Source organism: Elaeis guineensis, chromosome 3 (genome assembly GCF_000442705.2).
Source record: "Elaeis guineensis isolate ETL-2024a chromosome 3, EG11, whole genome shotgun sequence".
Classification (NCBI taxonomy): domain Eukaryota; kingdom Viridiplantae; phylum Streptophyta; class Magnoliopsida; order Arecales; family Arecaceae; genus Elaeis; species Elaeis guineensis.
This window is the reverse complement of record NC_025995.2, coordinates 112,331,681-112,349,245: the sequence shown is the minus strand read 5'-3', so window position 1 is coordinate 112,349,245 and position 17,565 is coordinate 112,331,681. Positions and strand designations below refer to the sequence as shown.

The 17,565-nt window shown below is 36.3% G+C and overlaps 1 protein-coding gene across 2 annotated transcripts; it reads right to left on the bottom strand.

Moving 5' to 3' along the window:
• Positions 1-488: 488 nt before the first annotated feature.
• LOC105040858 (uncharacterized) lies at positions 489-17,294 on the bottom strand. 2 transcript variants are annotated; one of them, XM_029263071.2, is made up of 4 exons: positions 16,915-17,294; positions 15,913-16,360; positions 15,262-15,449; positions 489-1,247 (listed from the first exon to the last, which is right to left on the bottom strand). In XM_029263071.2, the coding sequence occupies exons 1-4, from the start codon at positions 17,270-17,272 to the stop codon at positions 820-822; spliced, it is 1,422 nt and encodes a 473-aa protein (XP_029118904.1). In that variant the 5' UTR covers positions 17,273-17,294; the 3' UTR covers positions 489-819. The 2 variants fall into 2 exon arrangements, with proteins under 2 accessions (XP_029118904.1, XP_073109398.1); XM_073253297.1 differs by having other exon boundaries at positions 15,262-15,377.
• Positions 17,295-17,565: the final 271 nt, after the last annotated feature.

Sequence of the window (17,565 nt, the reverse complement as noted above, 5' to 3'; positions counted from 1 at the left end):
AAGGATGGTTGGCACCTCATTTCAGCAGTTAGAAACCATAAACATGACCCCACTTTAGACCTCAGCAGACCAAATAATTCAATATTGTGCACGGAACATATCAAAACAAGCACAAAAGACGAGATTCCGCCAAATAAGAGGCTTCGTCAGTTGCACGGAGACCACCTTCTAAGAAAAGGAAAACGAAATGGATATGGCTGGAGTCCAGCTGATGTCGGCACACCCACTATTGATTTTGATTTCTCACCATCCTGCCTTATTTGCGACACACTCACTGTAAACAAACTTAAAGCCAGATCTCATAAATGCAGGCAGCTTAATCATTGTGTTAATCTTAACCATCAAACAATATCAAATTACCAACTAAAAATAAATTGGTCCTCAAATCTCACAGAAGCCAACAACCATGCATCTGATATAAATTTAATTACTACTAGCCAAAAAAAAAAAGAAGATAGAAATCCAATTACCAGACAAAAACCTGTTAACTTGCCAACCTTTTGTAAGTAATCTGGAAATGATTGTGGGAGCATATATTCACTCAAACATCTCAAAGCAGATACAAAATTCAAACAGGAAATGTACAAAGACAAAACTCTTCAGTAGATTGAACAAATCTTTGATTCCACTTGCACCAGCATATCCAGCAGAAGAGAAGATATCATCTCTACAGTTGATCTGAACAAAAACTTTTACAGTTACTCAAGAGCCAAGAGGTAGGTGCGATATCTAGATGAAACAAATCTTTGATTCCACTTGCACCTGCATATCCAGCAGAAGATATGTACACTTGATTTGAACAAAATTTTCTACAGTTACTCAACGGTCAGAATCAGGGGCAGATATCTGAAGATAGACCATCTGAGTGTATCCATTGAATACAGAAGCTTCAAGCCTTGTTAGACCGAGCCTCTGGAACAAGTCAAACCTGCCATCTTCGATGATTGGATTTGGGGAACGGGCAGGGTCATATCTTGTTTGATGAGTGAGGGAGGGACCAGCCACAGGTGGCAACTCCCAATAGACATCTAACACCGACTCCAAAAACCTGTGGTTCTTAACATGTTCAGGATACGAAATGTACTCACTGCTGCGGTTAAAATTGTCATTCATGTGCCCTCTGATACCCCACCATGCATTATTCATCCCACATAGCTCATCTATGCCTACAGCCTTCTCCCACAAACTTTTTCTTCTCTCTCTTATCCTTGCTTCATCATCATCCCTAATGCAGGAGTGCCCACCACCTGGACAAGAGGAAATTGCAGCTGAAATAGGTTGAAATTATGCATATTTTATTCCTTACTGCATATTGCATGGTATGAGTATTTACATATCACAAGGTCACAACAAGAGCCTAGAGCTTTATAATTTAACAAAGCAGAGAAAATTTGAAACTGGATTCCTACAAAATATATTATGTTTTATGATTTTATACAGGAACAGGTGTCACATTTCTTTGGAGCTTTTCTATCAGCACAATTAGCCAAAATTATAAGAACTGGAGACAGGTTTTGGCGCAATATGCCAGTACTTTGGTGGAGTTTGCATGCAAGGAGCATCTATCTAGTTACGACAGAGTATGATCTAAATAGTAAGGCTCTAGTGACATTGTGTTGGGCATCTGACCTTCAATGTGACTGGATCACCAACTCAGGTCAATAAGCAAACCGAAGTTCCTACTATGCAACAATGGCTGAAATGATGGTACAAGAAAAGGAGAGAAGATATGAACCTGGATTTGTATGCTGAATAAGGAGGAATCACTCCAAAGTGAAGATAGCTGAAGTAGTGATCTGGGAGAGAACTTGAATAAGTGCATACTTGCATGACAATACTAATATATTAGCATGCTAAAATGGTGAAAGAGAAAAGAATGATATTCCCATCAGTGCAGTTGATGATCGCATAATAAGTGATCCTGGGGAGATTAAAGCCCTAACAATATATACTGGCTCAACAGCATAAAAAGTAGTCTTCTTTTATACAATTGCACTTTGCCAGAGCCCATGATGGTAGATAATTTATATAAAAATGAGTGGATGATGTAATCTAGAAAAACACTATCTGGGCTTCTTACCATCATGAGAACCTCTTTAGCTGCACTTGATTGTTTCCAGATGAGATCCTACACGACATCTGCTATCTTTTGGCCAACAATGATGAAGCCTCTCTGGGTCCTTGGGACTCCTCAATGTATCTATTTTGAGAGGCTGTAAGATTGCATTTGACAAAAATTCAAGATATTTTGTTCCTTGATGAAACCATTTGCATCTCAAGTTTCTATAATGCAGTGGTGGCAGTTGCTTTTTGGTAATGTTTCAGGAAATGTATAGTCTAACAAGGTTTGCTGTACCATGCTAAATTGGACAGCACAGGGCATACAGTACTGCACCGGTTCGGTACAAGTATACAATACAAGAGCCATATCGATACTCGGTATACTGAACCGGCCCTATACTGACACAATAATAGGTTGACATGAGTACGAGGCCCGATTCCGAAATGACAAAACTTGGTCTAACATTTGCAGTTTGTATGCCTCAGTCTGCTTTTATTACCTTTCTGGTGTTAGAACTGTTGGTGCTGAAAATTTTCATTAATTTGATAAAAAGAATCTCATTAGACAAATGTATCCAGTATACAAGGTGGTTGAACAAGGTTTAGACAAAAAGTACAATTTGCCTCATTGTCTTCACTTATCCAAACACATTTTATAATTAAAGGGGCAATATTGCAAATTAACGTGTATACATGCACCCAGAGAGTTACTATGGTGAAGGTTGATCGAACAAATTTCAGAGAGAGAAGAATATTCCTGGCCTTGAGATTTTTAGCTTGTATGACTTCTAAAGCCTCCATTCTTACTGATTGCACATCTTGCTCCACCTGCGTGCATTTACAACTTTTGCTTACTTCATCCTTTAAGAGGAACCAATACCTCTTTAACCAAACTAGCTTGAACACCATGTGCAGTATTTAATGATCAATGTGTTCATGAGTTCTAAATGCAGCATACAACCATGTAAGCCCCCACAGCATCTTTTGCATTTATGTCTCATCACATCATAACATTGCATGCAAGTCCCCACAGCACACAACCATTGCATGCTACCATGAATGTTCCGCTTGCAAGCATGGTCAATGTAACACCCGGCCCAATGGGCCCAAAATCAGCCCACAGCCCATACAAAAAAAAAAAAACAGGGGAAGCAAACGAAGAAGAGTCCCGCTGGGAGTCTTCTTCCACTCAAATACATTGAAAGAGAAGCTGAATCCGAGGGGGATTCGACCTCCCCTCCACCCTATAAAAACCCCCTCTCCTTTCCTCTAAGGTTGGCCACGACGAGCACCGGATTTCTCTTTTTATTTTTCTCGAATTTTTTCGTTGAAGCCGCGGATGTCCTCATCGTGTTCATCCCAAATACTCGTCGGAGACCTCACCGGAGTCGGAGTAAGCCCTTCTCCTCTTTTTCCTCTTCCTTTCCCTCCTTTCCATGGCCTCGTGCACCCTCGCCGGCCGTCGGGATCGCCGAAAAATCCATGAAAAGGGTGAATCCTGTTTTGCTCTGTTTCGGCCGGATCCTTTCCTCTCTTTTCCAGCCACCGGCGCCATCGGTTGCGGCGTCTCATCCCTAGGATAGGGTCCTCATCCCTTTATCTCTCTTTTCTGAAGGTATTGGCCGCCGGTGACCGACCAATGATCGAAAAATAAAAGAAAAAGTAGCGATCCTCTGTTTTTCCGATCTCTTCTTGATTTCTCGTCGGCCGAACCTGGCCGCCGGCCATCCTTTGCTCCACCGCCGCCTTCACCTGCCACCAGACCTCCGATGAAGCCATCGCCCTCGCCGGAGCCAAGCTGGAGCCCCTCATCCATCCCCTGTTTCGGCCCAAAGGAGGCCGTGGGAAGAAAAGGAAAAAGAAAGAAGAAGAAAGAAGAAGAAAGAAGGAAAAGAAAAAGAAAAAGAAAAAGAAAAGAAAAAGAGAAAAAGAAAAAGAAAAAGAGAAAGAGAAAAATAAACTAAAATAAAATAAAAAGAAGAAGAAGAGAGAGAATTTTTTTCTCTCTCCTCTCCCTCCTTTCTCTCTCTTTCCTCTCTCCTCTCTCTACCTTCTCTCTACATTTTCTCTCTCTAGATTCTCTCTCTAGACCTTTCTCTCTCTTTATGGATTTTATCTCTCTAGTGTCTTTCTCTCTCTGATTTCATCATGAATCATAGGATAAAATTGATATGAAAATATGATGACCTGAGATTGCTCCGAAATTCGTGCAGTAGATTAGATTCCGATTCGATCTTTATTCGAAATTGATAACATCAATCATGGTTAATCCATATTGAGTCACCCTGATATGACCTCTAATGATCTCGACCATGATTGCCTCATCGAAAAGATACGAAGATTCTCTCTCCACTTTCTCTCTCTATTTCTCTCTCTAAAATTTTCTCTCTTCATGGATTTTCTCTCTCTATAAGTCTTATGGATCAGTGGAGAATCCTGATACATAGACAAATCCTAATTTTGGTTAATTCTAAGAGAGGTCCTAGATTTGTGTTATTAGAATCGATTATCGATAATTTTTTTCATATATGATTTTTATATTTGATCAGGATTATGAAGAGATGATTGTCTGCATATGATATCGAGTGGAATATTTTATTAAAAAAATTCATAAATTAAAAAAGAACATTGATTTCTGTGCTTGGATCAGTCACCGGTAAAGATAAGAATCCCTATACATGATCATCATTATATATGTTATTTTATCATTGGTTTTATCTCATTGATTTTGCATCGTTGGATTTGAGATCGATGAATTTGTTATATCTGAGACACTGTTATTTATTTATGTGATTTTGAGCATGAGTATGTTATATCAATACATATGTATCAGCGATTGATAACATGATTATATAGGTATGACATATTTATTACACTGCAAAATTTAAATTGATTAATGAAGTCAAATATTATAATTTCATGAAAATGAAAAGAAAGAGAAATATGGTTTGGACTGGCCTTGTGATGTGGAATAGCCTGCCAGGAGCTTATGCCTGAGACAGCCCCCACAGGCTTATGTGTGGAAGAATCTGATCCGAGAAAGATCATGAATGATTTGATCCGAGAAAGATCATGGCCACTTTGATTCGAGAAAGATCATGAATATTTCGATCCGAGGAAGATCACAGAAATCGATCCGAATAAAAGATCATCGCATGATCCTGATAGTCCAAAGCCAAAGCCAAAAAGAAAAGGATTAAAGACGATGTGATAATAGAAGAAAATAGAAAGATAAGACATGAAACAATCGTTGAATAAATTGTTTCACTTATTAACATATGATATTGCATGTCTTTTGATAAAAAGATAATCTATAAATATTTGCAGTATTCTGGACAGTAAACATCGGCTTTTATGTGTTATTGCTTATCTTTATTTTCAGATTATATTATTATATTGGTGTGATATGAGAATTCTTACTGGGCTGTAAAGCTCACACCCCTTCATCTTTCTTTTCTTCTCAGAGTTACAAGATGTCCATGGTTGGTTATGGTATGGATTTGTGAGTGAGTGGATGCATAGATAGAGTACCGTTGATACCTGATCAGAGGATTGAAGGAATGTTAATTGTAATTATGCAAGTTTTATGAATTATTATTGAAATTAAATATTATGGTTGATAAGGTTGTAATGATTTAATTTGGCCTTGCATATTCTTTAGGGCTTGCTCTAAGGAGTGTGCGGCCATCACGTATCCGATCCGGATGTTGGGTTCGGGGCATGATAAAGTGGTATCAGAGCTTAGGTTTAAGATCACCAGAGATTATGAAGAGATAATAAAACTTTATGTAAGATCAATAGGATGTGACAAAGTGGTATCAGAGCTCAGATTATGATCATTAAGGATTATAATATAAGTGATTTAAATATTACAGAGTAATAACAGAGTTTAGGTTATGATCATTAGGGATTATGATATAAGTGATTAGGATTTGATAAAATGATATTAGAGCTTAAGTTTAAGTCACTAGGGATTATGAAGTGATATCAAAACTTTATGCATGATCAATAGGATGTGACAGAGTGATATCAGAGAATATGATAGAACAGTACTAGAGCTCAGGTTTAAGGTCACTAGGGATTGTCATATAAGTGATATCAAAACTTTGGAATTATAATCAATAGAGTATGATTGATAATATCAGAGTTTAAGATTATGATCATTAAAGGTATGATAGAATGATATTAGAGTTTAGATTATGATCACTAGAAAATATGATTTAAGTGATATTTGAGTTTAAGGTTATAATTATTCAGAATTGTAATTTTAGTGATATCTGAACTTAGGTTATGATCATGAGAAACATGATAGATATAAAAGAGAAGATTCAATATTTAGATTTTGAATCAATAGATATTAAGATGAAATTTATACATAAGTGGCATATGATATCTATAATAGAATTGACGAGTTATATTTTGGATTTCAATTAGTAGGGTGGCCTGAATATAAGAAGAGTTGACCCTGAAAGAAAGTGGGAGGTATTGATATGTTATGTTGAGTATGCTCGATGATTTTGGAATGCTAAACTTATATGGAAGGAAATCATGATAACTTTTTTGATTTTGATGTTAATTATCTGAGCATTACAAATTTTAAATTTATCAGAAGGAAGTTAGGATATGGTCTAAGAAGAAATTTCATCATATGAGAGAGAAATATTTTTGAGCATTGAACCTATAAGAGGATCATATATGAAACTCAATCTTAGATGAAAAAATTATACTTGAATTTTATTATGAGAATATGAGATACACATCTTGGTGAAATCTTTGGTTACTCAAAATATCATATTCTGATTATGATTCCTTGATCTTTCAAGTTGCATTGAATTTCAAGTTAAAAGTTTACTTTTCTAAGTGGATCAAAAGTATTTTGATATTGTTGTTAAATTAAAGAAGAAAATTTATTTTGTCAGAGTATGATATACAGGTTATGATGAAATCTTTAATAATTCGTATTACTATCTATGGATTAGTTTTTTTTTAATTTTTCTTATGATTGTTGAAGATGGTGAAATGTATTAATTATTCAAGTCAAAGTTTGGATTTTTTTTTTAAATTGAACTAAGACATCTTACTAGTGTTAAATTTTGAATGACTTATACAAGAGATAAGATTTTGTATGGATTTATTGATTAATATTAAGGGTTGTGATGAAGGGAGCTCTATAAGAAATAATCAAGTTGATTCTACTTAAGGATGTTGGCTTGAGTTCTTCTAGTTTGTCAAGTTAGAATTAATTCTTTTAAAAAAGAAGATTGATTTAGAAATTATCTAAATGATTGTAAGATAAATCTAAGGTTAACTCTAATTGATTCTAGACATGTTGGATTCTTGAAGAGTGATGAAACTTATGCAATGATTTCAAATATAGAAAGTGGATTAAGATTTAATTTTTATATGCTATACCCAAAGGTAGTAAAGATAAAAAAACTTAAAATTTTGCCCTAAGTCTTATATGAAATTTGAAGGTTGGATCTATCCTGAATTGATCTAACATATAAGGATATTTTTATCTTTGATAGACTTATATAATTTGATAAATTAAGATCAGAGTGCGCAGCAAAAGCGTGGTGGATTAAATTGATTAAAAATATTAATCTTTTAAATCAAAAGATATTATGATGAAATACATTAGTTACAAATAAGGAAGGATTTTATCGATAATGAAAGGATGCTATAAATTTTGATCTAATCTGATCATTGCCGGATAATTTTTGTCAATAGGTTGCTTCATTGTAGATAATACCAAGAAATTCTAGATATCTCAAGTTTATTAACAGCTTGATAGTTCTGATATTAGTTCAAACTTAGAATATCCTGACATAGATCTCAGATTTTTTTAAAAATTTAATATTGTTACTTGGACTGATATAGAAGATTGAGGTTTTCTTAAGATGAGAGTCTACATATAAAATTTGTTGGAAGGTTAAGAGAAGAAAGAAATCGATGATTGTGAAAAGTGCCCGATGTTTGACCTTTTTTATTTTTCTATCAAAGGTAGTCTGAGATAATTATGAATTTCGAGTGGAATGTATTAGACAAATAACGGTGGTATATTAATACAAGTCCAAAATATTACAGTTCTTCAAAAAATTGAGAAATCAATAAGAGGAGATGAATTTGAAATTTTAAATAATTTTTGTTATAACAAGATCATGAGAAATAAATAATATATAAGATATTTTCGTAAGCTTGAGAATGACATGAAGAATGTATACTTTGAAATATATATCTCAAACAACATAAGTTAATTTTGAGGACGAAATTATTTAAAGGGGGGAGAATGTAACACCCGACCCAATTGGGCCCAGAATCAGCCCACAGCCCATACAAAAAAAAAAAAACAGGAGAAGCAAACGAAGAAGAGTCCCACTGGGAGTCTTCTTCCACTCAAATACATCGAAAGAGAAGCTGAATCCGAGGGAGATTCGACCTCCCCTCCACCCTATAAAAACCCCCTCTCCTTTCCTCTAAGGTTGGCCACGACGAGCACCGAATTTCTCTTTTTATTTTTCTCGAATTTTTTCGTTGAAGCCGCGGATGTCCTCATCGTGTTCATCCCAAATACTCGTCGGAGACCTCACCAGAGTCGGAGGTAAGCCCTTCTCCTCTTTTTCTTCTTCCTTTCCCTCCTTTCCATGGCCTCATGCACCCTCGTCGGCCGTCGGGATCGCCGAAAAATCCATGAAAAGGGTGAATCCTGTTTTGCTCTATTTCGGCCGGATCCTTTCCTCTCTTTTCCGGCCACCGGCACTATCGGTTGCGGCGTCTCATCCCTAGGATAGGATCCTCATCCCTTTATCTCTCTTTCCTGAAGGTATTGGCCGTCGGTGACCGACAAATGATCGGAAAATAAAAGAAAAAGTAGCGATCCTCTGTTTTTCCGATCTCTTCTTGATTTCTCGCCGGCCGAATCTTGCCGCCGGCCATCTTTTGCTCCATCGCCACCTCCACCTGCTGCCGGACCTCCGACGAAGCCATCGCCCTCATCGGAGCCAAGCTGGAGCCCCTCGTCCGTCCCCTGTTTCGACCCAAGAGAAGCCGTGGGAAGAAAAGGAAAAAGAAAGAAGAAGAAAGAAGGAAAAGAAAAAGAAAAAGAGAAAAATAAAAAGAAAAATAGAAAGAGAAAAATAAAAATAAAATAAAATAAAAAGAAGAAGAAGAGAGAGAAATTCTCTCTCTCTCCTCTCCCTCCTTTCTCTCTCTTTCCTCTCTCCTCTCTCTACCTTCTCTCTATATTTTCTCTCTCTAGATTCACTCTCTAGACCTTTCTCTCTCTTTATGGATTTTATCTCTCTAGTGTCTTTCTCTCTCTGATTTCATCACGAATCCTAAGATAAAATTGATATAAAAATATGATGATCTGAGATTGCTCCGAAATTCATGCAGTAGATTAGATTTCGATCCGATCTTTATTCGAAATTGATAACATCAATCATGGTTAATCCATATTAAGTCACCCTGATATGACCTCTGATGATCTCGATCATGATTGCCTCATCAAAAAGATATGAAGATTCTCTCTCCACTTTCTCTCTCTACTTTCTCTCTCTAGATTTTTTTCTTTCTTCATGAATTTTCTCTCTCTAAAAGTCTTATGGATCAGTGAAGGATCCTGATACATAGACAAATCCTAATTTTGGTTAATTCTAAGAGAGGTCCTAGATTTGTGTTATTAGGATCGATTATCGATAATTTTCTCCATATATGATTTTTATATTTGATCAGGGTTATGAAGAGATGATTGTCTGCATATGATATCGAGTGGAATATTTTGTTAAAAAAATTCATAAATTAAAGAAGAACATTGATTTCTGTGCTTGGATCAGTCACCGATAAAGATAAGAATCCCTGTACATGATCATCATTATATATGTTATTTTACCATTGGTTTTATCTCATTGATTTTGCATCATTGGATTTGAGATCGATGAATTTATTATATCTGAGACACTGTTATTTATTTATGTGATTTTGAGCATGAGTATGTTGTATCAATACATATATATCAGCGATTGATAGCATGATTATATGGGTATGACATATTTATTACACTGCAAAATTTGAATTGATTAATGAAGTCAAATATTATAATTTCATGAAAATGAAAAGAAAGAGAAATATGGTTTGAACTGACCTTATCATGTGGAATAGCCTGCCAGGAGCTTATGCCTGAGACAGCCCCCACAGACTTATGTGTGGAAGAATCTGATCCGAGAAAGATCATGAATGATTTGATCCGAGAAAGATCATGGCCACTTTGATCCGAGAAAGATCATGAATATTTCGATCCAAGGAAGATCACAGAAATCGATCCGAATAAAAGATCATCGCATGATCCTGGTAGTCCAAAGCCAAAGCCAAAAAGAAAAGGATTAAAGACGATGTGATAATAGAAGAAAATAGAAAGATAAGACATGAAACAATCGTTGAATAAATTGTTTCACTTATTAACATATAATATTGCATGTCTTTTGATAAAAAGATAATCTATAAATGTTTGCAGTATTCTGGACAGTAAACATCGGCTTTTATGTGTTATTACTTATCTTTATTTTCAGATTATATTATTATATTGGTGTGATATGAGAATTCTTACTGGGCTGTAAAGCTCACACCCCTTCATCTTTCTTTTCTTCTCAGAGTTACAAGATGTCCATGGTTGGCTATGGTATAGATTTGTGAGTGAGTGGATGCATAGATAGAGTACCGTTGATACCTGATCAGAGGATTGAAGGAATGTTAATTGTAATTATGCAAGTTTTATGAATTATTATTGAAATTAAATATTATGGTTGATAAGGTTGTAATGATTTAATTTGGTCTTGCATATTCTTTAGGGCTTGCTCTAAGGAGTGTGCGGCCATCACGTATCCAATCCGGATATTGGGTTCGGGGCGTGACAGTCAATCGGTCAACAAGGTCCGCGATCATTTTTTGCCCATCTTATCTATCATGAACTTTGTACTCAAGCATGGATCCGAAGCCCATGTGACCAGCTGCTATTGCACCTATCTCTGCAGCAGCCACTATGACCACTAGCTCATCCATGAGATCCATGAATGACATCTGCATCTACCCAGTCTTATTGCTGAATAACATATTATTTGATAAATATAGTTGCTCCTATCTAATGCTTAATAACATATCTAGGGTGACACAGCCACTTTGGAATCCTCCCAAAGCCACACCCCTAACTAAGCAGTAAGCACCTTCCATACTAAAACTGTTGCTAAATTATCCTCTTCCCTACACCTGCACCAACACCTGATCCAGCATCTGCTCCCGTTTCCAGCAACTAAGGTCTAATGGCATCTGCCAATGGCCTTTCATCCTCATGTTGCTTGTTTCGCGAATGCTTGCTAGACTTGTCTAGCTTTTATTTGCAGTATAGTAAGGCCTGTGAGTTCAAGCTTCTCTCTGAGAGTCGAGCTTAACATAAGCATGCTATCATAGAGCATCATTATGGTCCATGATAATTTCCTTTTTTTGTATATCGGGGATCAAGACTTTATATCGTAGTTTCATTATTTCTAGTATTTGCTAAATCTTTTCCTTTTTCTTCACACAAAGCTACTTAGGTTGCTTGTTCTTTGATTTCCTATGCCTCCTAAGATTTTTTCTTGAACTAAACCAAATCTCATTAATGCACGCAATTTTTAATTGTAAAACTTAATGATTTGGTCAGTCCTAGAGAAGCAATTATTCTAATAATTTGATGAGAAAGGTATTGGGAAAGTACTTAAGATGTGACAAAATTATCTTGAACCACTTACCTACTTTTCTTTTCATCTCAAAAATCACTACCTTTTGGTGAAGCAAATTTTTAGACTTGTTAAGAAAAAATTTACCTTATATTTTCCCTTTAAGTTTTCTCTTGACAGGTTTTCTTTACCACCAAACAATATAAAAGAAGATTCACACCTAACATTATTTCCTTCACTTTCTTAGAAATCAGATGAAGCCTAAGTGCAGCAAATGGACTCGATTTATATTAATTTTCTCTTGTTCAGAAGTACATCAATTTATGTTGAAATATAGAAATTTAAAATGTATTTATTTCCAGTAGTCTTATTTACTTCCAGTAGCCTTATATATTTTATATTTACTTAACCTTTATTGAGATTTAATACAGATTTATTGGATGCTAGATCAAAGTTGACTTGACTCAGCTGGGAGCAAGTTGAGAGGAGCTCTGCACTTTCTGAATGCTGAATACCGCCTCCAGTAATTAGTCTCCAACATTTCAAAGTTGAAGCAAAGCTCCTATTTCACAAGATGAATCACTTCATATTTTTTGCCTTTCCATGAGAAACCAGTATGACATTTTTTGTAACTTTAAATCTACCATGATAGTGGCCTCAAGGAATAAAAATATATCAAAATAGTAGATGGGCTATCACAACATCAACTAAGTAAAAATCTTCACAAAAAGGGCAGTAAACTCTTCTTGGTTAACCAATCTGCTATCTATATGCAAGTAGAGGTCTGTCACTTTATCCCAATCATGCATGTTTAATTATCTCCCAACTAGAGACCACAATATTAAATAAGAAGCCTCTCTGGATCACAACCTGACAATTCTGCACCAACAAATGAGCAGCTAACACACATTCAAACCCTAGATAAACTAAATAAGGATCAAGACAAAAATTATGAGATAAAAACAAGGTTTGCACAAAATCGTTTTCAAGAAGGATGGAACATATGCACAATGGTTATAAGCAATTTAGGTATCCTCTTTTCAACCTTAAATCTCATGACCTTGGTTGGAAACATCCATGATGACCAGGGATATCAGATACCTTTGTCTCAAAGCCTTGCTGCTTATATAATTAGACTGAGAAGTACGTTTGGCAACCAGCAAGTTATGCTAATACAATTGGGTAAATCAAGTTTGCATATTGCACATAAGACCAGAAAATCTAGTCCACTGGCACCAGAAGAAGTCCAAGAATCTTGCACGTTAAATCTTTTTGACTCTTAACTATTTCAAGTGTTAAATGGAACATCCTTTACAAGTACCATAGACTAGTCAATTTAGCTGGTAGTCAACATATTCAAAATGTTTAACCTATTTTTGCTTTCTACATAATTATTTCCTTGAGATTTTAGAAGGTTGTGTCAAATGCACGAAAGTGTAAGTAACACAACTAATTGAAAGCCTAACTATTTTGTCAAATTCCACATAAAATTAAAATTCCCAAATAATGATATACAGTCATGGTTTTTAAGAAACAGATCTCAAGTTCCAGATCTTCATATTGATGTTTTCCTTACCAAAGTTCTAACCATCCACCTTTTATATCTTCCATGCAATTCCTTCCTCTCATTCCCCAATTATGGAAAGTAGCTGAATTCTGCTCCCTATTTTTATTTCGATCACTTTCAAACGGATTCAATGCCAAAGACCTCATTAAGTCCTCATAATGTCCCTTGCTTTCATCATTTCCCTTTAAATAATCCATCCACTCTGTCCCTAATTTTATCGAAAATCTCATTAATCTATTCAACTTCATTTAACAAGCTTCAACTTTCATGCCACACGAGTGGTAAGATTCTCATTTCAGCAAATCAAACACACAATCCAGGGAAAAACAAAGGGAGAAAAAAGGAGAAAATCTTATTTATGACAATTCTGAAATCTCAAATTATCCATGAAAAGAGAAAATCCAACAAAAAAAGACAAAATCCTATTTATGACAATTTGTAGAACTATATCAGTCTCGATCAACATCCTTCTTTCAAGGTATGTATCCACTAGGAATGTTTGCTCAAGGGAAATATAGATAAAGCAGAAGGTTGATATATCAGCCCATTGAAAACAAATATAGGCATATTTTTTAATGGGAAAAACAAAACTGAGAAAGGTGTTGTGCTAAGTATAGATATAATTAATGTGCTTACTTGCAGGATGTTGTAGTTCAATAAAGAGGACAAATACAAGGCAGCAACTAGTGTGAAACCAGGTGTTCGAACTTTAAGGCAAAATCTAGCAGCATTGTTATGTTCTTCATCATGGTCAGTAACAATTCTATTGTCTTAGAACCCTCATAAATAAAGAAAGCAAGAATCTATGTTACCAAAAGTCTAAAAGAATCACATATGTAGTACAATCAAAACCTGCTTTGCAGTATGATATTGCTTATGAAAGGAAAAAAGTTGACAAGGTTCAAGATAAAAAATGATTAGAATTGGGAAAAAGGAGGTCCATGCTCAACTATTGACTCTTACAAATTAAAAATGAAAAACTTAGGTTTACGAAGACTATTGAATATGTTGTTGAGAAATGAAACATAAAGGCAACATTGAAGAATCTTAATACCTACATGTTGTATTGCAATCATGTGCGTTAACGGAAACTGTACATTTTTTAAGGGAAAAAGAACTTTTTTCATGACTCAACAATTCATTTGTAGTTCAATACTTCAATCTTTTAATGAGCAAATAGTCACATGGTTTATATTTATTTACATCCATTAATAGTATTGAAGTTCTTTTGCAGAATTAATTGATGTGGACCCTTATGAAGCTTATAGGAGTTTCTCATATAGCAGTAACCTCGACTTCAGGTTCTTTGTACCTGCAACCTTTTTCTTTTTCCTTTTTGTTGCTTAATGCTAAACTTAGACACTAAAAACACCATTGGGTTTTGTCCGGCTTGCAGTCATTTTTTAGAGAAACTAGGCCATATGCTCCCTACTTCTGATGTTCATACTTAAAATGTAATAATGTTTTGATAACCATAACAAGATTAGAGATGGCTTTGCCATACTTTTTTGTTAGTATAAATAGATCTATTTTTTTAATAATTTTTAAAAAAGGTAGATCCTAACATAACACATCAGCAACGTCAAAAATACTTGCAAGATTCCACAGCACTTCTTATACATGGAGGGGAAATAACAACAAGCAAGATTGTTCTACCAAAAAATGTGGGCACTCCTTATTCCTATATCTTAGTTTAACTAAATTCTTTAGTTACTTTCTTGAAATTATCAGTCATCCAAGATAGTATGTTGTGAGATAAGTCAGTGGAAAAGTACTAGAACAATCAATGCTCAGCCAATGACATAAAAAAATGAAAAAGCCAAGATTAACTAACTGTTCAGCGGACAGTCATGAAAAAGATCACACAAAAAGAAATATGTATGAAGGGTTAACAGGATAAAAGGAAATAGCAAAAGCAGGTACCTATGGTGTAATACTGATCACAAATCTGCCTCAAGGAATAATGGTCACCAGTTCCAGTGTCATAATTGTTGTCAAATATGATATGCTGAAAGCCAGCTTTCAGAGCCTGCTTCAATCTGTCCAACAGAAATGAGAATGAAGTGCAGATTTGTGCATGAAGTATAAAAGCTTTCAGAGCCTGCTTCAATCTGTCCAACAGAAATGTGAATGAAGTGCAGATTTGTGCATGAAGTATAAAAGAATAGGACAGAAAAAATTGAGAGAACCTTTGAACCCCATGTCCCATGCCCCCATGCTTGACATAATATACTAACATATTAAGAATCAGAATGTGTTTGAAAGCACTATGATAAATTACATTAAGGAGAAAAACTACTAAAAGATCTACTGGAGGGGGAAAAGAACCAAAAGTAATGTGTGTATAACCTCTAAAGAAATTTACAAAAGGAAACAAAGCACAAAAAAAAAAAAAAAAATAAAAAAAATAAAATAATAAAATAAAAACAACAACAACAACACATGAAGAAAGGCATGATTTGATAAAAAATTTAGGCCAATATCTTGCATAATTCCTGAAACTTGCAAAATATAAGTAAGGATCAATTGCATTCCTTGAATATGAAATCAGGTTCCGCCAGGAAAGATAGTTACCTTTTCAAATGACTTTGATGATCATCAAAGAATACAAGAACCCGACTGAAATCCGAAATCCCATGTTCTTCCATGATGTAAATTTCCCAGTCAAGACTCGTAAAATCCTCAAAATCCATCAAAGCAAAATATGTGCTGTTCTTATCAACATAGGCTGGTCCTTTCCCCGGATACTCCTCTGGGTGGTGAGGTGATATCGATATGATCGGTGTATTTGGCATTGCCTGTCGAAGGACCCATGTGGAGTGCCCCTTGAAAACACCACTCTCTATCATCAGATCTGGTTTGAGCCAGCGTGTCATGAACCATAACCCAAAGCTATGGTCGAAGCCCATCCCATCCTTGTAGTTCTTGATTGGACGAGTTTCATATATCGGCACAAATTCCTCCAAGCCTTTGAGCAGATCCTTTGAAGTCCATTCCACTGTCTTTTCATGTTTCGAGCTACCTGTTGCCAGAAACAAGAATTAAGGAAGTATGGCAAAAGTAGAAAGTAGATACTATATTTCAAGAACCCAGAGCAAACTCCAAGATTGATGATCATATCAGTGCCATTTGTTTGTATGATTCCAGACTATGTGTAGTGCATTGTCTTCAATCTTTAATGAGAAACATCCAACAGAATGCTCACCAAGCGAGATTCTTACGTGGAGAACCAGAACAGCATGGACAGTCCAAAGATAGCACATAAACCCACTAAATCCAGCACACCGTAGAACAAATAAAGAAAACTCCGTGAAAACTACCACAAGAATGGAATAAAAAAAAACAACTCTCTGGAACGCGAATCAATCCAAGATCCCAACAAGGCGTCGAGGGGAAATCCAAATCAAGAAACAGAAGAAAGAAATCAAGAACTCAGCGGACAACAGGTAATCACGCAAAGATCAAGAAATCAATCAAGAGGGGAAAAAAGAACGCTAAATCAATCAAGAATCAATGCCTTCGGAAACCGAAACAAGTAATCACGCAAAGATCGGGAGGAAAGAAAGAAGGGCTTACACCGGGGCACGCCGAGGATTCCGAACTCGGAAGCGCTGCTGTCGAGGTCGTCAATGCTGTCGACCAAAGAGGATTCGAAGGAAGGAAAGGCGCGGTAGCCGGGCAGGGAGAGGTGGATTAAGACGGCGACGAGAAGGACGAGCAGGACGAGGAGGAACAAAAAGCCGGCGACGAGCCGCGGCCGCCTGAGCGTCAACATTCCGATCACGTTCTTGGCGAGCCTGGCGGCGAGGGAGGCGTGTTTCCTGGTCTTGGACTCGTCGACATTGCCGCTCCCGCCGGAGGCCGCCGCGGCCTCTGCCGCGCGCGCCTGCGGGCTCCAAGGGACCCTTCGAACCGAAAGCCCGCTCTCCACCATTGTTCCTTCCTTTCTTGTTCCCTTGTCTGGACCCCACTGTGAAATGAACTAGTGGAAGGGGCTAACCGTTGCTTAAATAGACCCGGGGATTGGGGGCGCCGCTACGGTTGTTGATTAGCTGGTAGCAGCTGGACAAAGGAGCCGGGGAAAATGAGCAGTTACGGCTTGGCGGCGTTCCGAAACCATTTTTGAAATGTAGTTATTCGGACAAGTCCAAAAATTAAATTTATTTCGATAATTCTACATTATGCCGTAAATAGGTGAAATTTTCTTTCAGTTACGTTTTTACCTTC

Excerpts from the sequence above, each read along its gene's own strand:
- LOC105040858 (XM_029263071.2), bottom strand. The coding sequence starts at position 17,272 with ATGGTGGAGAGCGGGCTTTCGGTTCGAAGGGTCCCTTGGAGCCCGCAG. Across the intron at positions 16,361-16,914 it reads AATCCTCGGCGTGCCCCGGT|GTAGCTCGAAACATGAAAAG; the intron begins GTAAGCCCTTCT and ends TTCTGGCAACAG. Across the intron at positions 1,248-15,261 it reads TGATCAGTATTACACCATAG|GTGGTGGGCACTCCTGCATT; the intron begins GTACCTGCTTTT and ends CCTCTTGTCCAG.